At 38.5% G+C, this 23,011-nt stretch overlaps 1 protein-coding gene across 5 annotated transcripts in view; it reads left to right on the top strand.

Moving 5' to 3' along the window:
* The window catches only part of KIF13A (kinesin family member 13A), a 108,570-nt gene extending 86,236 nt beyond the window's left edge, over positions 1-22,334 (top strand). For 2 of the 5 annotated variants that reach the window (XM_050321011.1, XM_050321036.1), the window contains 19 exons: positions 146-310; positions 875-1,048; positions 1,578-1,729; positions 1,844-1,976; positions 2,068-2,214; positions 3,184-3,222; positions 4,527-4,626; positions 4,720-4,846; positions 5,877-5,932; positions 6,962-7,086; positions 8,085-8,261; positions 8,654-8,746; positions 9,582-9,734; positions 10,127-10,204; positions 10,737-10,784; positions 11,226-11,337; positions 12,248-12,399; positions 18,853-19,936; positions 20,793-22,334. In XM_050321011.1, coding sequence (XP_050176968.1) covers positions 146-310; positions 875-1,048; positions 1,578-1,729; positions 1,844-1,976; positions 2,068-2,214; positions 3,184-3,222; positions 4,527-4,626; positions 4,720-4,846; positions 5,877-5,932; positions 6,962-7,086; positions 8,085-8,261; positions 8,654-8,746; positions 9,582-9,734; positions 10,127-10,204; positions 10,737-10,784; positions 11,226-11,337; positions 12,248-12,399; positions 18,853-19,936; positions 20,793-21,079 — 3,402 coding nt within the window. In that variant the 3' untranslated portion in view covers positions 21,080-22,334. Of the gene's footprint in view, positions 1-145; positions 311-874; positions 1,049-1,577; positions 1,730-1,843; positions 1,977-2,067; positions 2,215-3,183; positions 3,223-4,526; positions 4,627-4,719; positions 4,847-5,876; positions 5,933-6,961; positions 7,087-8,084; positions 8,262-8,653; positions 8,747-9,581; positions 9,735-10,126; positions 10,205-10,736; positions 10,785-11,225; positions 11,338-12,247; positions 12,400-12,976; positions 13,082-18,852; positions 19,937-20,792 lie in introns of all 5 variants that reach the window. The other 3 variants (XM_050321046.1, XM_050321020.1, XM_050321028.1) reach the window with 3 other exon arrangements.
* Positions 22,335-23,011: the final 677 nt, after the last annotated feature.

Here is a 23,011-nt window from a genome sequence, read left to right as displayed (position 1 = left end):
TCTTTCTTAACATTGTTGCTTTTTGTTTGGTAATCAAAAGCTGTTCAGTGCTGTTCCTGCACACTTCCTAGAGTTAGACATTGAGATGGTAGACATCTAAGTTCCTTGTGCACAGGTTCTTAGTATTTGTCCGGCTTGCCTTTAGGTTGCAGGACGGTTGCATGTTGAAGTAATGCGAGTCACTGGGTCTGTCCCAGAACGTGTAGCAGAAGGAGATGACTCGTCTGAGAACTCCAGTGAGAGTGGGAGTCTGGAAGTCATGGATAACAATGGAGAAGTTATTCACAGAGCAAAAAAGCTCTCCTGCAGGGTAAGTGAGAACATGATGAAGTTAAGTTTCAGGCCTCTGTAATTATGTAGTCAGTCTGGGAGTTACCAAGCTATGTAGACTATTGCTTGCTGAAAATTCTCTGAAAAGGCTTCTCTTGTTCCAGTTCAGTGTAGGTCAGTCTGTGGTTGACAGTGGCTGATTTAATTTGCATTAGTTTCTAGTATATGCAGCCCTACATCGTAAATACTGAGGCTACAAGTCCCTGGCAGACAGAGAGAAACAGTTTTTCCCTGTAACTATCTCCTGTGGTTTGTTTGATCACATAATGTAGTATCTATGGGTGGTGTATGGATTTCATTTCTTCTGTGATAAAGCATTTCATTCTCCACTTGAGCTTATCAGCTTCCCCAAAGAAAGCATGTACATGGGTTAGATGCATGTAACTGCTTTCCTTGCATCTACATTTCTGTAAATGCAAAATAAGATTTCCTAAATGAGGACATCCTTACTGTCCTTTAAAAATTCTTCTTGGCTGTTGGTCGTTAATTTGCAATTGAAGAAGGAACAATCAAATTTATGGCAGCATCTGTTTTGTCTCCTCAGGTAAAAATAAAAGAAGCAACTGGACTGCCACCTAATCTCTCCAACTTTGTCTTTTGTCAATACACATTTTGGGATCAATGTGAGTCAACAGTAGCGGCACCAGTGGTAGATCCAGATGTGCCTCCACCTCAGAGCAAAGATGCTCATTTTACAGTGACTTTCTCTCACTGTAAGGTAAGGGCTTTTTATTATGAAAAAGTGTTACCAGGAGGAGGGTATATTTGAGATAAACTGTTTAGAATTTGAGCCTTGTTTTGCTGAGGGAAGAAGGAGGGAGTCAAGTCATCTAACCAATGACTTTTGATTATATTTAAGAATGCCTTAATGTTTCACTTCATCACTTCTTCAAAACGTAACTAAGGGGAAAAAATCTTTTAATTAATGGTCTTTTAAATTCAGTTATCATCTTTAATGCATGGAGGAAGGTATAGTTTATATAATGACATCTGATTAAATACTTGTTTGGTAAGCTCAGTAAGCTGCGACATCATTTTAATGGAATTTTCAAAGCATGAAATGCATAAGCAGGAACTGCTGAGATGATGATCTTTTACAACTTTCTTGTCCAGACTTGAGCTTTATGATGCCAACTGCATTGTCTTACCATGCAGGTAGCTTGTTATTTGGCATGTCCTTACAAACTGGTTGGGGAGATACAATTACATAATTTGATTGAATGTGGTTTGTTTTTCCTTATTGCCAGGACTATGTGGTGAATGTCACAGAGGAGTTTTTGGAGTTCATTTCAGAAGGAGCTCTTGCTATTGAGGTGTGGGGTCACAGATGTACTGGCAATGGCAGCTCTGTTTGGGAAGTTGATTCTCTTCATGCTAAAACTAGGACACTGAGAGACAGGTACAAATAAATTACAAATAAATGCTTCCATCAACTTTCTCAAAGCTTTCTAATGCTTGTGGTGCACAAAGTACTTTGAGGCAACCGTTAGTTTTTGTGGGGATGTCTTTTTAGGTGGAATGAAGTAACTCGAAGAATAGAAATGTGGATTTCCATACAAGAATTGAATGAGATGGGAGAATATACTGCGGTTGAACTCCATCAGGCAAAAGATGTAAACACAGGGGGGATTTTCCAGCTTAGGCAGGTATGGATCTTTTCCTTGTTGTCCTGTTTATGCTCAGATTGATTCTTAATTTTATTCTTAGTTTCTCTCTCTCTCTCAAATTCCTGTTCAGGGTCATTCTCGCAGAGTTCAGGTGACGGTGAAACCCGTACAGCATTCGGGGACATTGCCTCTCATGGTAGAAGCAATTCTTTCAGTCTCTGTAGGTGGTGTGACTGCCAGATCAACCAAACTGCAAAGGGGCTTGGACAGCTACCAGGTAAGGCAGTTAATTTCTCAATTTGGTTTGGTATTGTTGTTCTAGACCAACGTAATTCCAAAAGGGACCTTAGCACACTGGTACATGATACGTTATTTGCAGTTTTACACGTGTTTGAGGTTAATACATATAACACAAGCATATAGTGCTAAATCTGCTTGCTTATAAATCAATGTGTAACTGATAAAGTACCAAGTGTGGTGTTTTAATATATATAGGACAGCAGGAATATGGAAATCGTTTTTACCTTTCTGTGTAGAGATGATTAATACTAGATTCCTAGTGCTATTAGTTTCCCTCCCTTCCAGGAGGGAAAATTGGAGAAAAAAAATGAAATTTACTAGAGTAAATATGTTGTAGCAAGATACCACTTACCTGTTCAAAAAGCACTGAGTTGTTATTTGATCAGAATCAAAAATAGTCATCACTGAATGGGAAAGGGCTATTTCACATAGCAGAAAAGTCCTTAAGCAGCATAAATGATTTCAAGCTAATACTGGATAAATTCATATTGAAAATAAAGCATTATTTTAACAGTGATGGCAAAAAACAAGTGGAATGGGCCACCCAGGGGAGCAAGGTGCCTTTTGTCGGAAGGGTTGCATTCAGTACCACAAGTAATTCTAAATTTAGTTACAGATGAAATTGTAAAACTTGCAATTAGTGATCTTCTTGCTCAGTCCTTTTTCTGGCACTATATTCTGTGGGGTCTTTTGTTTTGTTTTGGGGTTATTTTAACAAATATATTCACTAATATTCAAATCACAGCTGAGCTGCTATAGTCTGTAATGGAAAAAAAATCTTTCTACCTGATAATAAGACTTTGGTTATTTGAATGTCGTAATCTTAACATTTTAAAAGTTTGTGGCAGAAATGTTTGTATTCGTGTACTGCGTTATTCCTGTGAGTTTCTGTTGAGAGAAATGCATGGTTTTTTTGTGTTTTACAAAATTTATTTTCTCCTACCAGAAGGAGGAGGATGATGGTGGTGATATGGATAGTTACCAGGTATTGCTGCTGTTGCTGTCAATCCTGCGGCATGGGGCACAGCTAATGCTAATAGCCAGAAACTTTCAAATGAACAAGCCTAATGGAGCAAGCAAAAGCAGCTTTGAAATACACGTGCCGTGCATTTAAGAGGCTACCTGGGGCTATAAAACACTGCTGTTTCAGTTTACCTTGTGACTTTATACTCTTACAGTGTCCTCTCTTCTCTAGTACTCTGCAGTCAGCTCTCCTAACTGGCTACATGAATTGCTATGGGAATAAAAGCTTAGAAACTTTAATTTAGAATGAAAACAGTTTACACTGAGTATCACAGGGAAAAGAACAACCACCTGCAGCTGCAGGTATATTTTCCAACCAAATTATGCAGCTTAGGATATTTTGCTTGTTTTCTAAAGGAAACATAACCTTTTAAGTTGTGCGGTTTTCTGAAATGATTGTTGGGAGAGAGAGGGGAGAATATGAACAGGGGGGTAGATACAGAAGCTTCAGCGAAGCAATTTTTTTAGTCTACATTAAACTCAACCTTGAGCCTGTTTTTCTGTGTGGTAAAGCAGTCAAAATTTAGGCAGTATAATAGAAGAGTCATTTTAAAAGGTGACAAAGAGCTGAAGAGGAAAACAATAAAATACATTTCAGGCTTCTTCATAGAAGACCTATTTCTAATAGGCAGTCTTACAGAAGTAAAACCAGTTAGGTGAGAATGCTGACATCCCTTAAGATAATGTATTAGGTTTCACAGCAATCTCAAAAATACCATCTAAGGCACTAACTTCTTGCGGGCTGTTTATGCGCTTCCTGGCATATCACAGAGAAGAACAAACCAGATTTTCTGTGATACCACAAAGCATGATTGCATGATGGGTTTTGTTTGCATGAGAAATCTTTTAATTGCACTGATGGCAGCTGCTAGCCATGGAATTTTGTGCAGGTTTGAGGGAGTACTGACCTGTCTAATCTTCAGAAGAATTTATGATCAACTGATGATACCTGATTTTCTGACTCCATATGCTGTTCAAAAGTTTGATTGCCACTTCTGTGAGTAATTAGCCTATGGTGTATAATCTGTTCAGCAGCAGAGGCAGTCACATTTTCTTTTCCTCCTGTTGGGATTTGAGACTTGAAAGCAAATAAACTTCCATTCATGGGTGATGAGGTACTTAATCAGTGTGCATGTCATTTGGGGAAAAAAGTTTTCTGCATCGTGCAAGCCATTTAATATAAATTCCAATTAAATTACCACAAAATCCACTGCCTTTATTCTTAACCACATAGTCTAATGACTTTCTTATCTCTTTCCATGTTAGGAAGAAGATTTAAACTGTGTGCGAGAAAGGTGGTCTGATGCATTAATAAAACGCAGAGAATACTTAGATGAGCAGATCCAAAAGATCAGCAACAAACAAGGTTCGCAGCTTCAAGTCTCTCTCATAAGTACTTTATGCCCTATACTGCAAAAATTGTGTCTCAAATTATGTCTCCTAATATCTTCCACTGTAGAAAAATCTGAGGAAGATATAGAACGAGAAGCCCGGCTGGTCGAGCAGTGGGTAGGGCTGACAGAAGAGAGGAATGCAGTGTTTGTTCCAGCACCAGGGAGTGGAATTCCCGGTGCCCCCGCAAACTGGTATGTTAAGAAAAACCATTGGAGCTGTTAGCTTTTTGTACATAAACATTGCACACCACAAGGTAAAAAATCTAAGGATGTTTTTGAGTTTTCTATGTTTTCCTGTAGTACTGTAAACTACAATTACTGGCAGAAGGCTTAGAAGGTCAGGTGCTGGTTTGAATGTAAGACAGGTTTGCTTAGTTAACATATTGCATAAAGTAGCTTTGAAATAGCTTTTCAAGGTTTGAAAATCACTTTTGAATACAATATAGTATTTTTCAGCTTTATGCAATTCTGAGAAAAGTATTTTGCAGTTTGATTCCTTTCAGAAAAGGAGGGGTTCAAAAATGAATGGTAAACCACATGATAATTTCATTGATAAGGGGTGGGGAGGGAAGAAACTCTGATTTCAAAGGATGTGTTCTCCTCTGATTCTTTTGAATTTCTCTTTTAGTTTCGTTTAAATCTGTGTTTTAACTAATATCATAAAAAAGAGGAATGAAATATGTTAGATTTGGGAAAGTGTGGACAAGAAATATGACTCTAGTGAAGGGTACACTGATGTCTCTGATAACACCCAATATCTCTTCACTGGGTGAATGATGGAGCTATGCTTTTTTTTCACATTTTTTCCCCTTATCCACCTGAAGTGTGCTCTGGTCATGTAGCTAAAAGTGTGTTTGTGGATATAAAGACTACGCCTTGCCAGTAGTTACATATCTAGTTGCTTGAAAGGTTGCTGACCTTTACATATGAGATGACTGCAACCAGTTACCTTTGTAAGGAACAGAACAGGCCATTTGAAACTCTTGTCCTTGCAGCAACTGACACGTGTTGTGCAGTGTGAATTAAGTTTTGGCAAAGCACTTCATTTAGCTCCGTGTGTGTGTAGACAAAATATTTACTGTGCCACATAGACATTCAGAGTAGCCATCAAAATGTCGACAGCTTTCGCCACTGGTTACAGTTAATGAATATTGCATGGAGACCCAAATTAGCTTAGGTATGAATTTGCCTTCCTTGTTGCCAGCAGTTTGTTTTGTTTCAGGATTCCACCTGCAGGAATGGAAACACACATACCTGTCCTCTTCCTTGATTTGAATGGTACGTTGCAACAGCAGATTATGAAACTTGGAGAGCGGGAAGTGGGGGATTAGTTTGTGTCAATAAATTGTTAAATGGAAGAATGAACCTGAAATGTGTAAGAAATCAAACAGTGTCTCATATGGGTTGTAAAATGCTTTTTCTTCTGGTCCTGTATGTTGGCATAATTAAGCACAACTATTTTTAAATAAAGGCAAAAATCAGGGAGCACATGAGTTCAGAGATAGACTGTATATACAGAAAATAGTGTAAGAAGGCAAGCTTAGTTTGAATCAAACAGTACATAAGAAAATTCTGTAACCATTTTGATGTACAAATTCATGTATCATTAAAGCACAGATGGAGAATCTCCCAGTGCTTTCAGAGCTCCTTTCACTGAGGTATCTGTAGAGTCTTAAACAGTTGTTTTAATGAAGAGCATGTTTAGGACTATATTGAGTATTTTGTTTTACATGTGAGGAGACTATTGATACATATTCTTAAAACACAGATGCACAGTGTAAGTAGCAAGAGACCAGAGGTCACAATTAAGGACTGTTTAGGAAGCAAGTCTGTAATTACAAACCTGAACATAAAGCAGAGGAGAATCCACAGGCCTTGTCACATCCAGCACTGCAGTGGGCCACTAGACATATTTATATAAGCGATGCATTAACACCTGCTTTAGCAGATGCTTTTGGAAAGTGAAATACCCTCTTTCTTCATCTGCACTCACAAGCAATGTTTTATTTGTTTGACTTTTTTCATTATCAGTAGAGATTAGCAGACAAAAGATCAAATAGGATATTTAAACAGATTGATGGATCACTGCACAACTTTTGTTTATTTAGCTAAAAACCTATTCTCAATTTCTTTTTTTTTATGCTGAAATTGCTTTCAAAATGCTGCATAGTAATAAGACTAATTAGGATTAAATGTACTATGAAATATGGGTAGGACTTTATTACAACTTTGTATTACAACTTTGCCTCTATAAATTAATATCCTTGGTATAAAACTATTTCATTCTTTGCACATTTGTTTCATTAGCTGATGACCTCAGTGCCAATGAACAACTTATAGGTCCCCATGCATCAGGAGTTAACTCAATACTACCAAAGGAGCATGGGAGTCCATTCTTTTATCTGCCGATCATAAAACACAGTGATGATGAGGTAAATTGTTAGCAAGCCTCCTTCTTGACAACTACAGCTTATGTTAACTCTTTCTTCTTATGTTTTCTGTTTTCTATTTTCTACTTCTGTGTATTTAATCATTAGTAGTAGTACGTTTTTGTCTTAGAAGTACCATCTGTATCTAGTGCTGCCTTTATTTTCTGGCCTATTTATTTAGAATTTAAGAGGATATGACTTGTTAGCTCTTCTGCCTTAATTTAGAGACAAGTCTTAGCTCTTCTTGGCAAAAGAATAATTCAACTGTCTGACTCAAAATCCCTTCTACTGCTTTCCTCACCCCTTCATCATTCCTCTCACAGGCTCTTAATTCTTTAGAGAAAACTACTTTGTTGTGCACACTGGGCAAAGTTTAATGCTTATTAAATAAAACTTCTTGATTGATTTTCAGTTTGTGAATTGTTGGAAGTTAACAGTTCTGAGTCCATTTTGGAATTTCTTGACTCATTTCTTGCATATTCTGTGCCTACACAGGCCATTGCTTAGGAGACCATTTCCAGAATAAGTGGGACACCAAAGCTCGGGAGGAGGCGGGGGGAAGGGAAAACCCATTCTACAGAATGGGAGCATGTTTATTCTATATGGGCTGTTATAACCTGATCCAACATAGATCCAACATTTTACATTGGAATAGATAAGCTTTCAATACAGTAGCAAAAGGATTTGTATTGCTTTTTCCAGTCTTGCTTCTGCTTTCCTCTCTGTCTCCAGCTGTGTGAAGACTTCCTTTTGGAGAAGGGTTTGCACAGTGCAGGGATTGTGGTCATGATTGTTTTCCCCAGCATCTTAACACCCCTTTTATACTTCTTCTGGTAAATTCCTTACTATGAAAAGGAGATTTGACTCCACTTTGTTCAATGATGCTGATTTTTCTCTCATTAAAGAATCGTTTTACTCCACATTAAATCATTGCAAATTATACCTGTTGTTAGAGTAATTGAATCCTTGATTTCCTTTCTCCACTTAATTTGTCTGCATAGGTTTCAGCCACTGCTGCCTGGGACTCTTCTGTCCATGATTCAGTGCACCTGAATAGGGTAACTCCTCAAAATGAGAGAATTTACTTAATAGTGAAGACCACTGTGCAGCTCAGTCATCCTGCTGCAATGGAACTGGTATTACGCAAAAGGATTGCAGCCAATATTTATAACAAGCAGGTAATAAGTTTATATTTTTTATATTCCTTATTTTGCTTCATATTCTTAATTAATTGTGGTTTTTAAGCTGCTTATTTAATTTTTAAAGTTTGGTCTCTCCGATTCTTATGAAAGACAATGAAAACTAGGTATTTGTAAGTTGCAGTGAAGCTGTGTACTTCTGGTATATTCCTTTGAACTGGCCATTTCACAACTGATTGAACTTAGTAGTGTTTTGTACTGAGCAGAGGGCTGTGAAGAGTACTTAAAGTATCATTCATTCTAAAAAGAAACTTAATAATTTATTGTTTTGTCTGCTTTTGCAATCAGATTTTTTATTGTGCCCTTTCATTTCTTGAGACATCATAAATAGTAATTAACAAAACAATAACTGGAAATTACTTTGTTTCTAGAGTTTTACCCAGAGCCTGAAAAGGAGAATATCTTTGAAAAATATATATTATGCCTGTGGAGTGACCTATGAAATAGTATCCAATATACCAAAGGTAAATTATACCATATTTCTCTGGCAAATTGGCAGAAAGAAACAGAACTGATCTACTGCAGTGGGTGGTACTGATTAGGAAGTAAATGTCCCGCTTTGCTGATATGAGGCAGGTTGCCAAAGTGTATATATTGAATTTCAGTGGTGAGATCATGTTTATCTTTAAACAGTTGAAAACTGTGGGGATTTTATTTTCTCTTCTGCTGTGTTTAACTGAGTTTTTGTAGTAGAGTTATTTTTGAAATCACATTAGTGTCTACAGGGAGAATAAAGAGAGTACTCAGAGGAGTGTTCCTGTCAGTGAAAACAGAATAGCTGTGAAGCTGAGTTCACAGGAACATAAATTGCTTTTTTACAGAAAAGGCTCGTACAAATTGTAAATGTACTATAAGATTTATTTTAAAGGTAAACAAACTGGACAAATGAAAACATAAATAGTCTTGTCACCATGTAAGTGTCACATTTTTGTAGTAATACTTAAATTTTGAGCTCCAGAGAAATCACAGCATATTTTAAGATTTGGAAAGGAAATTCCATTTCCTTGCCTTGGAAGTTGTCGTTAGTTAATCCTGAACATATGTGATTTTGGGTTATATATGCATTATTTCTAGAAGTGCATTTACTACAGTAAATGCACAAAACATCTCCTAAGTGGGATTTCTTCAATATCATTTACATCTCTATTGAAAAGCCTTGAATCATTGATTATAATTAGGTTTACTAATTATCGATTCAAATTAATTTGTGGATTGAGCTGGTCTAGAAAAGTGAATCAATACGTTAAAAACAATAGGCTTTACTTTTTAAAAACTTCAATAGTGTAACTTGTAATTCAGGCCACAGAAGAAATTGAGGATCGTGAGACCTTAGCGCTGATGGCCGCGAGGAGTGAGAACGAGGGCACATCCGATGGCGAAACGTACATTGAAAAATACACCCGTGGGGTGCTGCAAGTGGAGAACATTTTGAGCCTTGAACGACTCAGACAGGCAAGGAAAAGATATTTCTTGCACCCTTTGCACTGGATTATAAGAATTCAAGAAGAGATTATTGCTCCTTTAAAAATACTGTGTTGCTTTTTTAGAGAATGTTGGACAGATAAATGTAAGACTAAGATACTTCTGTGAGATACAAATTTCCAGTAGTGGTGCGTCTAGTAACTATAGCTGGCAATGGTGTAGTACTTGGAACTGAACAGGCAGTGGCCAAAGAATGAATTTCAGATAGAAACTTGGGTGGTTGTGTGTGCAGATTAAGATTTGTAAATGCAAGCCCTGATTGCTGCTGTTAGCCACAGTGAAAAAAAGTACCTATCCTGCTTGATCATTTCTCTTGAGGATACCATGGCATTGTTTTTTAGTGTGTGGTTTTCTTTACACAGGCAGTCACAGTCAAAGAGGCTCTCTCCACCAAAGCGAGAAACATTCGCAGAAGCATCAGCACTCCAAATGTCCACAATGTAAGGACCCTTTATTGTCTGGGAAATTAACACTAGTGGGGAAGGGGGCTGCTGTCTGTGTGCTGATTTAATGCTTGCACAGTGTGATACAGTAAAGATTGTTCTGAGCTAGGAGTAACCAACCTGTGGGAAAGTTGCCACAAATTGAAACTATTCCCCACAAGTGTGCATCCTGGGAGATAATGAAGGTGATAGGGAAGTGGGGGATGTTGGTTGAAACTCTCCTCCTTTTATAAGGATATTTGTTTTGGAAGTAGTTTAGGATGATAACTGCCCTGAGTCAGATTACTTTCACCTCCAAGTCCCTTTAACTTTTTTCATAGTGTAAGGGATAGTTTCCATTTTATGTGCATTTTATGTGTTCTCCTATAACCCACTCATACAGCAGAAATGTAGCTGTCTTTATACGTAATCTTATCTGAAAAGAGATAGCAGAAAAGTTGTTAGGACTAAATGATCACAGTGTTTCCTCAAGGCATTATATTTTATTCATAAAAGGCATTTTGTCAGTCTCTCTGTTGATGTTCCATAGGTATCCTGTAGCCGACTGGATCTTTCTGCCTGTGATGAAGATGATAAGGTATGTAAATATGACAACAAACATTCTCAAATTTCCCACTCTCCCCTTGAAGCAAGATGTATTTGAGAATAAAAAATAAAAGAAAACCAATATTTTTAAAGCAGTGTGTTTACATAATAATCTTAAAAATGCTGCATCAATTATATATTATTTTGAATTAAACCTTCTTGTCTTTCTTTGTTTTTCATATAAGAACTGTATAAACTGATATTTAAGAAAGTTGAAATTAAAGCAAAAAATGTTACATACTTCAGTGAAAAGCTGATTAAGCTTTTAAATAACCCATTTGTGTGAGACAGGAAAATTACCTGAAGTCAGACCATACTTTTGGTTTCTGGTTTTTGTTTGATTTAAAATAAAATAAAAAAAAAGGAGTTTACATATAATTTTTCCATGTTTACCTGTATCAGCATGCAGATTTATGTATTTTTGTTTCTTTAGGGTTGGTCTGAAAGTCACCTAGACATATCTGACTGTTGTTCCAGCTACCAAGATGTATCATGCTATGGTACTTTACCCAGGGAGTCACCTCGCAAGAGCAAAGATGGCAGTGGTGAGACTTCACACATGTAGTGGCAGTGCTGGTGGATTTTTATTTACTGCATTAAACTGAAAATTAAATTCTCAGTGCTCTTTTCCTACTAAAGGCGTTATCCAGCTTCTTGCTTTAGAAGCTAAACATAACCTGGAAGTAGGGGAGAAAGCGAGAAATGCATAAGACATCCAGGAAAGCTAAATATGAATCAAAACAGTAGAATAAAAAAAAAAAGGAAAAAAACCCACGCAAACCAACAAAAAAACCCACAAAAGAACAAAAAGCAGGTGCTGTTATTTTATGAATTTGAAAACGAAGATGCTGTTGTTAAAGTGGGAAGTGTCCTTTTACAGGTTCTTTACATGATTTGGATATTTGCTGTGGCACCATGTCAGTGTGTCACAGTGCTTTCTTTTCTTTGGGTCACACTGTAACAGGCTTTTCTTGAACAGGCAGTACAGGTAGAGATACTGCTGCAATAACGTGGGACTGAGAGGTTATTCATTGCTTCCTTACTTATAATTTCCTTTTTGATCGTCCTGTTTGTGCAGGATGGCTGGCCTGGTTACAGGGCAGATTTGCAGTTGGGGCAGGTCAGGTGAGGCACAGGAAGCAAAGAGCTTGCCAATTCCAGCTTCAAGGACACTTCACACTGTTATGACTGAGATAAAAAGAAATACTGGAGCTCAGAATGAGGGGGCAGATACTGCTATTGTCTGCTTTCTCTCCATTTCTAAACTTCTCAGAGGAACTCGTTTTGCTCTGCGTTATTTCATGCTTAGGCCAGTGGTTGAATACTAAAGTACTGACATTTTTCTGCAGTCAGCAACTTGCCAAGTGAATGGCTTAGCCTTCAGTTAACTTGAATTACACTCTGGCAATCAAGATATGAAGAACTGAAATAGAGTGTTTTTGCTTTTTTACCTAGGTGTTGTAGCAGAGAATTCCCATCCTTTAATGGCCAGCCCTTTTAAAGCATTTTCTCCTCAGCCACCAAAATTTTTCAAGCCATTAATGCCAGTGAAAGAGGAACACAAAAGGAAGACCCCTCTTGAAAGCCGACCTCTGCTTAGTCAAGAGGTAATCCTTGAAAAACTATATTATAAATTATATTATAAAGGAGAAGGAGTGATTCTGTGTACTTGACAAATCATTTGCATCTGTTGCAACAGAATTTTCTAATTCTCTGGTGAAAATTATTCAAGCCAATCTTTATATGTGGTGGGGTTTCACTGTTTGCCTTTTACCTGAAATACTGGGTTTGGGTTTTGGGGCATTTTTTTGGGGGGGTTTTTGAAGTTATTTTTTTACTTCTTGGTAAGTATTCTCTTTTACAGGATACTTCTAATTTAAAGTAGCAGTAACCTACATTTTTTTTCTCTCCAGCAAGATGTTGGTGTGTTTTTTCATAGATAAACCGTAATTCTGTGAAACAGTATTCTAGGGTGGTTACAGTTCTGACCTTTTTTCCCTAACCTAAAACTCTGTGGGGAGCGCATGAGTTTCTCTGTCTATTAACTTGAATCTTGATGTGTATACGGCCAGAATGGATGTTTCACTTTCATCACATCCTAACGCCTTTCTAACTTGGCACGCATTTAGCACCGTGGTCAGAGCTGTGGTTTGTGTGATGTGTTGTGTGTCTTAACCTTTGCAGAGCATGCCTCCACCTCAGGTGCACTGTGCTGGCTGTGTTGTGCCTGCAGGAAGCAGTGCCAGCAGCATGGCTGTAGACAGCAATAGCGTACGTGAGGAAAAGATTGTAAGTTCTGTACCAGCTTCTATTTCGAGGCCTGATGGTGGGCTTAGGGCCATTTGGTGGTGGGCTTAAAGCATTTACGCTACTGCAGCGTGAAAAAATAGTTGTAACGTGGATTTAACCCCTTGTCACTGATTGTAGGTAATGGTCATAACAGCTGCTTGCCTGGCTTGCAAATGCAATGTGTGGTTGGAACTAATCAGTTGGGTTCCTGTGTTTTGGTTTTGTTTTGTTTTGAGTTTTAATATTTATATGTGATTTGTCTTAGGGGGAGGGATGGGGGGAGAGGGGAGGTTTTAGTTTTTACAGGGCACAGATGATCCAAGTAAAGGACGGTTTAGTGAACCATGCTGTTGTCACTCTAATATACCTTGTATGTTACCTAGATTTTGTGACTATACCCCAGAGTAAATGGAATGACCCCATTTGGTGTAAGTAACCATGCATTCAGGTGTGGGTACACTATAAAAAGCTTATAATTGCCTGATGTGGAAGTAATATGACTAAAATAAGATTGCCGCTCTTAATTAACCTGCAGCCTGTCTTCATCATAATTCAGGTGGAATTGAGGTGGAGGGCTTTTATTTTAATCTTCACCTGCCAAATCCTTTTCTCACTGCTGCTTCAACAAAAGATGTATCATTATCTCTGCTGTATGATTGTTTCGGTTTTGGGGCTGTGGAATATGGCTGGAAATACTTGCTTTAACCAGAGCTTTAGATTTAAAATTCAGAACCTTCAAATTATTTCCTCTAAGTGTTACTGGCCTCTTTTCCACAAAGTGCTAATGAGGGATTCTTCCCATTCAACAGTTATTTTCATTCCTACCATATAGCCAAGCCATTAAACAACCTGTTCTGGATTTCTAATGCTATTTTGTAGGTTGTTAGACCAAAGTATCCTGAGTGTTCTGGTGTATATATTTGAAACTTGGCTGCTGGTTTGGGGTGGCAGCTGTTCCATTCTTGATCATGTTAATTTTCCATAAGGTAGCTGACATGGTGACTTGCACTGAGTCACTGATACAAAATAGCATGAAGGTATTTGGAAGACGAAATCTTCTAGTGGGTTGAAAAAACATCTCCTGGAAAATAAATTGTTACAAAATTTTCCCTAGCAACTTGAGGGCAGCTTTAATCCCATGAGTGAAAACAAAGTCCCACCCTATACGTGCCCTGAATTAACCCAGGCATTTGCCTGTGCTGCTTTCCAAAGATACGCAGAAGCTTTCAGAGCTGGAAAAAGGCAACATCCTGCCACCAGACTTTTCCAACTAAAAATGAACTAATTCACTGAACACTGTAAACCTGCTGTAGCAAACAGGACCCTGGAAAGAGCTGTTCTTCCAGTTCTCAGCTACTTGCTCCAACCTTTGCACTGACTTCTCCCTTGCATGAACATAGCTTTTTGTTTGGTTGAGTAGGAAGTTAGATCAAGGGAACTGATCCATCCAGTTGATGTCTAGGCTACCATAAAGTTATATTTCATTTGAATCTAGCCCTCTGTCTGATCACCTTATAGACCCTTGAGTGGGTATTGGAGAAACACGCAAGAACTAGCAGCCACTAGTGGGGAGGAGGTTGAGACAGCTGGTCAGCGTAGCCCTGCCAGCTTATGGCGTTGTTTACCAAATGATGGCTTCTGGGGTTTTTTATCACTTTAGGAAAGAAGCTTTTGTGGAATGTAGGCTTCCCAGGCTGCCCTGTGTTTTTCAGAGCTGGAGCAAGTCTTATGTTTTAACTGGGCTGTAGCATATCTGTCACAGATTTGGATGAACAGTGCTCTCAAAATGAGTTCAAGGATTACACCAGGGCTGCATCACAGCTCCTCATGAAACTTCAGCTGTCTGCTCCTCTCTATCTGATGCAAAGTGAAGTTTTCACATCATTAATCAATACTGTAAATGACTGCTCCAAGGTACAGAGCCTCAGTCATACTCCTAAAACTGGATGACTGGTGTTGTTTCAGGTGGGATGCTCACTTGCGTCTTACAGCATGTAAAAGATACCATAGAAGTAAAGCAACTAAACATACAGGAAACTAACAATATTAACTAAATTGATGTTCTGCATCTTAAGTATGTGTAAGAATGATGTTGGGCCTTTTTCTCATATTTCTCTGAGATCTGTTCTTAACTTTTCTTGAATATTCAAAACACATCTGTTGAAAGGAGGGGGAAAAAAAACAGTTAACAAAAATATTCAGTTAGCCTGAAACAGGGCATTCAACCTGAAATTTCAGACAGTACTTACACATGTGTTTGATATTGCAACTATTTCAAAACAGCATGATAATAAGAGCATGTTCTATATAATAAATGAGTACAGTAGATTATGTTACAGTCAGATGAAATGTTTTCATATTAAGTGTATTTAAATCCTGCGTGTAATTAACATGTCCAAGGGGGGTTTGGCTAAGAAGAAACCCTCCTAGCAGGCAATGAAAATTGAAGCACCAGTGGTGCAAGTATTACTGATTTTCAAATTAGTAAAATGGGAACTAACGTCTTGAGGTTACTTGAGAGGTATAATTTAGGGATTTGAAAACTCAGATATTTTAACTTTTAACTACACAATAACTTTGTTACAAAGGAAGTGTAGGAAAGCTGCTCTATGTTCTTGCTTGTTTTGCTTCTGTGACTGCTAAAACTTGATATCTAGTCTTGTCTCCTTAGCTCTTGCTGTCACGCTCTTAATGTTACCAGTTCTTAAATCTGTTTTTCGTTATAGTCATTCTGTTACGTCCCAGGGAAGTGGCTGATGATTCCTTACCAGTTTTTCAAGGATTTTATCTTTATTTCTGCCAATAGCCTGAGCAGTAAAAGGCATCTTCTTTCTTTTTTCCCCATATCTTACATCCACAGAAATTAGAAGAACCCTGAAATTGCTTTTTTTTTTCTGGCATTTCCCAGTCTGGAGACTCAAGAGAAGCTCTGGAAAAAACATGTCTTGTCCCCACCAGGGGCATCTTTTATCTGTCACAAGGTGGTGTCTCATCACTTATTTGCAGCATTCTTCATAACACATGTTCTAGTAAGAAGACTGGTTCTCTGTACCTTAGCTTTTGTAATTACAATGACAGAGAACCCTGAAATAACACCACTGACAACGTGGTTACTTGTTTGACTTTTCCTAAACAAATAACCAATTTCTGCGTGTCTGTACATCCATTTCTCAGTTACAGCCTCTTATCCAGTCTGACTCTGAACAGAGACCCCGTGTGTGTTAAGATTTCCTTTTGTTCAGTCAAATGAGGAATCTTGCAAGTTTCAAAGGAAACACGAAGAACTCTGTTATAAAATGCCATTTGATCTCAAGTGGATGTTTAACTAGCAACACCCAGAAATACTTCCTTCATAAAATATTTATTACTTTGGAGTTCATATCTTAAAAAAGTGTATTTGATAAATTATTAGTTTGTAATGTTTTAAAACCAATGAACTACAAAGACCTGCATAGAGCAGAACTTACACTTGCACAAGTAAAAAGGGTGAAAGGGAAGGAGTAAACAGAATAATTGAGAAAAGGGCCCTCAGAGATGAGGGGTATACTGCAATATGCAGTGAAGATGCTTCATAATGCTTCAGTGCTTGGAAAGGTATTCTTAGTCTCAATAAAGTGAATATTGATTATTTCCTTTACTTCTAAAGGGACTACCTGTAGATTTTAGATGTAAATGACAAGATTTTCAATAATATAAATAATTCTCCATAGTCTTAGTTGACATTTCATAACATTGTAACTCCTCTTCAGAGAAATAAATAATTGCAAACTAAAGCCTTTATCCAAATTCCATATGAGAAATAACTGAAGCAAAGCTGTAAAAATTATTAAGCAAAGGATGCCAAGCCTTTATTTGAGCAAGTATTAAAACCTGAAATATGGTTGGATTTGCAGATATACTTACACAAGCAGAGGCATCTTCTTCAGATACTGATTGGTGTGCCAACAAAAATTTAATATTACTGAAAATCTTGAGTCAGCTTAAGGCTGTTCTGCTGCATGATATGATTGAATTGTATCTGCTATGAGCTTAAACATGGTAGGAATGAAAATGAGACCTTGTTATAGATAAGGGCTATCTGACATACAGGCAGAGGCCAGAAGATCTGGGGCTGTTCAGCCTGAAGGAATCCAGGCTCAGGGGCATCTTATCAACGCATAAAAGCACCTGATGGGAGTGGGTGAAGACAAGGCAGACTCTCCTCAGTAGTGCCCAGTGACAGGACATGAGGCAATGGGCACAAATCAAAACACACGAGATTCCATCTGAACAGAAGAAAACAGTTTGTTTACTGCGAGGGTGGTCAAACAATGGCATGAGTTGTGCAGGAAGGTTATGGAGTCTCCATCCTTGGAGGTCTCAAAACCCATCCAACAGGACACAGTCCTGGACAGTCTGCTCTGGCTGACCCTGCTTGAGCAGTGGGAGATTGGACTAATTCACCTCAAAAGGTGCCTTCCAGCCTAAACAATTTTGTCATTGTTCTGACATGGGCAGACTGAACAAACCTGTTTTCTTTTTGCACACATGAAGCTTTGCTGTACAAAGTTATTTGAACAGTCTGGGCTACTATGAAGTATGAGAAACATATTGAAGATGATGTTTATCCTGATGTGTTGGTTCTCAGTGGTCATCTGGTTAACTATTATGCTTTTCCTTTTACATTGGTGATTCACAGCAGGTGCCTGAAAGCATCAAACTACTTCAGGTGCCACACTTGGATCTGCCTTGATCAGTATTTGAAATCTATGATGCAGATAAAGGAACTGGGAAATAATAGAAGCTTGAATTTCTCTAAAGTACTTAAGTAGTTTTCAGTTTTCTGAAAATACTATTCTTTCTGGTAGGAATTTCCTGTAAGCTAACCATTTTTAATATGTATATGTGTGTATACATATACGTATGTTTATACCTGCATACATATGTTTGTAAATAAACCCATATATATATATAAAAAAGGAAGAACTTAAAAAAGCATCCATGTGGAGTCCTGCCTACAGTATTTTATATCGTGGGAGCAGCACCACCATGTTGCTGTGGTCTTTCTCAGGTGCATCTTTACAAACTGAGGTCCTCAGCTTCAGATGGACTCTGTGAAAGCCACACCTGTGGGTCTGCTCATAGTGCATCCCCACTCTTTATCAAAGGGAAATTCAGGGAGGTATCTCCAAATTCTGCCAGGCTGATTAGTGTCACTCATTTTCCTCCAGACACGTACACATATGCATACAAATGCTTCCTTGAAAATTCACTGCAGTATTTGATAATTTTGCCTTTATTTTCAAGCATTGTGAACGTGTTTGGTTATGATAGCCATGGGTAAACAAGGTTATTTTGCCTCACTGATATCAGTTTAATGGAAACTTGAGTATTGCAGCAAAGACCGTGGCTTCCATTCATTTTTATATTTATTTTGTTAGGTGGTCAATTAGCTCTATAGAATGCCTTCAATAGGTTTAATTAGTCTCAATCATGGGGGGACTTCATCCATCATACATGGATGAAAACATGTAAACAAACATAACTTTCCTTTTATTGTTTTATATTTTCTGAACTATTTATTTCCTAAAAATTAAATAGCTGTAGACAGTGTAGACAAGTTACGTTCCCAGACGCTCTTTTCAATGGTGTCTTCCATTCTTCAGTAAAAGAATATTAAAGGTATATATTTCTCCACATTCAGAAAGGAAAAAATCAAGGAAAGTTAGCTTATTTTGAACACCTCACTGCCATAGGTTCCTAATCCCATTCAACCCTCTGTTCTTTTGCAGGACTCTGAGGAGGAAGACAGTGAGTTGGAGGCCATTAATAAGAAACTGATGAATCCACAAAGTTTTCAAAATTTCCGGCCTTATGTACCAGAGGAGTTTGCCGACTTCAGTATCTACAATGCTAGCCTGGAGAACAGGGAGTGGTTCTCTTCTAAATCAGACTTCATGAGTACACGTGTTCTTGAGAAAGAGGTATCCCGCAGCCCCACCACTAGCAGTATTACTAGTGGCTACTTTTCCCACAGTGCCTCTAACGCTACCCTGTCTGACATGCTTGTTCCCTGTAGTGATAGCACAGACCAGCTAGCCAGTCACACAAAGGAGCTGGACTCTAATGATCCCTCAGGATCATCCCTTGCACATGACTTAAGAGCTTCTTCAAACAAGGAATGTCGAGAGTCAGAAAAGGAGCTAGCGAGAGAAAAGTTACCCGTGTTACCACTGAAAGAAAACAGTGCCTTAACGGAGCAAGTACCACTGTCCCTCAGTGCCACTGACAGAGACTCTCAGCAGTTACCCAGAGCTGGATCACTTTCAGCTCTGAGTTTCTTGGACAGCAAAAATACCTGTCGTACAATTGAATTTTCAGCGCGTGAAGTAACAGTGGAGCACACCACGGACATTCTGGAAGATCACTCCTTTACAGAGTTCATGGGTGTTGAAGATGGGAAGGACTTTGACCATTCCACAGCCCCACAGTCATGTTCCCTTCTGTCCTCTAATGGAGTGAGCGCCTCAGTGTCACCCCAAGGCCCTGACAAGGAGCAGAGCTCTGCAGCAGCAGCAGGTGACCGGCTTGCAGGTGCTGTGGAAAGCCCTTTTTGTTCTGTACTGGTAAAGGAGACTTCAGATCCTGAGATTTATCCTGATACTTCCATAGACGATTTTATTACGAAGGACCACTTGGATGGTTCTGATTGTGAAGAGGGTGCTTCTGCAGATCAAGCCCAAGTATTGCCTAGCTGGGTGGCTGTGGGTGAGCAAGTCTGCGTTGGAAGTAATAAGATGGGCACAGTGAGATATGTTGGAACGGTGGATTTCTCAGCTGGAATCTGGGTTGGAGTTGAACTAAATGTTCAGCTGGGTAAGACTGAATATTCTCTGGGTTATCTGTACAGCTAGCATGAAAAATTTTTGAAGTTGCAGTAAAATCCTTCATTCCCATTCAGTCCTGGGAAGTTTCTCCAATTTTGCGAAGCTTGGTATCTAATATTCTCCACTTTCTTTTTATAGGGATGCTCTAATCAATTTTTATCTGTCTAAAAGCCCTGCTCTTCTTGCTTTATGCAGAATAATGTTTTTGCATGTTGTGGTAGTTCCCATTGGTACCCATCTGTTTTTACAGATCAGAGAAACAAGAAAAGCCTAAAATTGGCAGATTTTTTTTAAAAATCAACATGCACATATGTTCATGGGCATTGCTGACAATGTGCAGCACTTGTCAAATTGGTTTACTGTCAGTTGCTTTCAGAGATTTATTTTTGTTTTCCAGTGGGGAAAGCTGAATTCCAGGGTATAGATTTTCTTTAACTTCAGAGTGCTCAGAAAAAGCCAGTGTTCTGCAAGTGTTAAGATGATGTTTTTAGTAGTTTAATAAATGTTATCACTGATGCCAGAAGTCTGTCTGGCAGCTAAATTTTAAGCTTTGCAAGCAATTGGTTTTGAGGACAGTTTATTCTGTAAAATGAACAAGTGCTTGACTTTTTGAACTGTTAGTTAACAAAGTAAAATTTTAGAAAATCATATTTTTGGTTACAATTCAAGCTCTCCTTTCCAAGTTTTGTTCTCCCTAGTGTATTGTGAGCGTCTGGCTTCATGACTCAGCATGAACAATCATGAGTATTTTACAGATGACCAAAGCTATTCACACTTCAGCACCTCAATTGTATGTGCTAATGAAAGTACCAACATTTAATCCTGTGCATTTCTTTTCACTGAAGGAAAGCACGATGGAATTGTAAAAGGCAAAGAGTACTTCCACTGCAAACCACGACACGGTGTCTTTGTTCGTCCTGGGCGCCTCAGTAAAGCACCAGCTTCTGCAAGGAAATGGAGTAGCACTTCACGGTCTCAGGCATCTTCTACTTCAGAGAAACGGAAAAGTTCTGCGCTTCAAGGCTCATCAGCCACTCCTAAGACAAGAGGAGACGTCTTCTGCCATTCAGGAGACGCAGCAGCTTCTGCTTTTTCTAGGAAACAGGAAAACAGGAAATCTTGGATTAACTGAACTGCAGTATTTTTGCACTTACTACACGCATTACTGTGTAGAAAACTTTATGGATTTTTGAAGCTATTGTACATTTTAATCTGTCCATACGGAATGTGTATTCTCTAGAGTCCTTGACTTAATTCTCTAATTTTTTATAAATAATATATATATTATATATATATGAATGTGTATCTATAGTTTGTCTGCCAGTGGGCAGATACGGCTGCACACTAAAATACAGTTAAAGCTGATCTGTAGATAACTGAGGTACTGGACTATTTGTTACGCAACAACTTGGGAGATATATTTTAAACAACAAAAGATATTTTATTGTGGAAAAAACAGGATGTAAATCCGTATTTGGAAAAAAAAAAAAAAAAAAGCTACAGTTTGCTGTTCTTAATTACCAAAGAACTTGTTTTAGACTGACATATTTGCTGTTTATATCTTTCTATTGTAAATGTTTTAACTGGTAACTTGGTGCCATGTTTCTTTTAGTCACTGGGCACCGTGCAGCCTTATGTTCCATGTTTAAGCACACTGAAATATCCAACTGCTACGTATTTTTTGTCTTCCTAGAGGCCTGCCACTGTGCTGACTTGGCATTTGATTGGAATGACTAATGATGCCTGAAGCTATATACGTCTGGTATTTCACGTGTTAACATAAGCAGCCGGGCAGTTTGACTGCAGAAACAGTATTAAATCTGCAAGGGTGTGAGAGGACAACATTTTGGGTTTTTTTAGGGGGGTTTTGGGTTTTTTGGGTGCGTGGGGGGGAAATGGGGAAACAAAGAAGCAGTAAATGGATCATGACTGCAAACTTTGCACTTGTTACTTGCTGGTTATTATCAAGATGAAATAGAACCTGCTAAAGTAATTTTAATCTGTAAAGTTTATTTTAATAATGGGAATGATGGAGGGATTTATGTCTGGTGCTCATGAATTCCTAAGAAGGTTGTTCCACATGTAGATACTGTAGATGCCTGTACAAGCGTTCTGGATATTTGTAAAGTAACATGGTAAAAAATGAGTGAAGTGAATGGCCTGCTGTATCTGTTCTTTGTTCCTTAGCAAGCGAATGATTGAGATACCTGGGACCTTACTGAAAAGCTGCTGTTCTTTCTTTGATTGTTGTGTACAGTAAGCGGACTCTCGTATTTTACTATTTACTGTAAAGAACTGTAATTTATATACTGCCATACTGTATTTAATTGGTACAGACCTATTGTGTGTTAGAATACAGACTGTTTACTTGGGATTTAAAAAGAAAATGTGTTGCTTGTATTTGGTACAATTAGGCTTTGTGGTCAGATAGTAAGCTGTTTCTAGCTGACGGTGCTGCTCAGATGCAAAGAACTTTGTACAAATGCTGAAGGACAGTATGATTAGAGTGGAAGGCTGGATGGTGTTAGCACGTCTTACCACATGACTGGGTCATGCAGCGGAAGAGGAGAATAGCAGCCCCTGTGGATGCACGTTCCTCACCTTCTGCTTTCCCTATCCCTCACAGGAGAGGGAGCGGAGTCAGGGAACTCCTGACAAAGAATGGTGCTATGTGAGTCAAAGGGAGACAGGGCAAGTTCCTGGAACACAGACAAGAGAAGATCGTTGCTAAATATGTAAAGGCCTCAGCTGCCTACAACACAGTTGGCAGCTGGGAGGACAATGTGCCAGAGGAAGGTGGTGAAAGGAGGGGCCGTGAAGTTCAGTGCACTTGCCATTCACATGGCTTTTGGCTCTTCTGAGACAGGATTCTTATGTGTTAATTGATTTTGGTGAAATGCATATCTTTGCAGAACATTTCATACGTCTGGTGTCCACCTAGAGTTGCTCTCACTGCATTAATGACACTGCTGCTGGAGGAAATTACCATAATAGGAAAACATTTTATGCAGAATTATTTTATCAGGCACAAATGACTGTAGAACACTGCCACGTATCTACACCC

The sequence above is a fragment of the Myiozetetes cayanensis genome, unplaced genomic scaffold (assembly GCF_022539395.1).
Source record: "Myiozetetes cayanensis isolate MyiCay16 unplaced genomic scaffold, myiCay2020 scf1, whole genome shotgun sequence".
Classification (NCBI taxonomy): Eukaryota; Metazoa; Chordata; class Aves; order Passeriformes; family Tyrannidae; genus Myiozetetes; species Myiozetetes cayanensis.
This window is presented reverse-complemented; position numbering and strand designations above follow the sequence as displayed.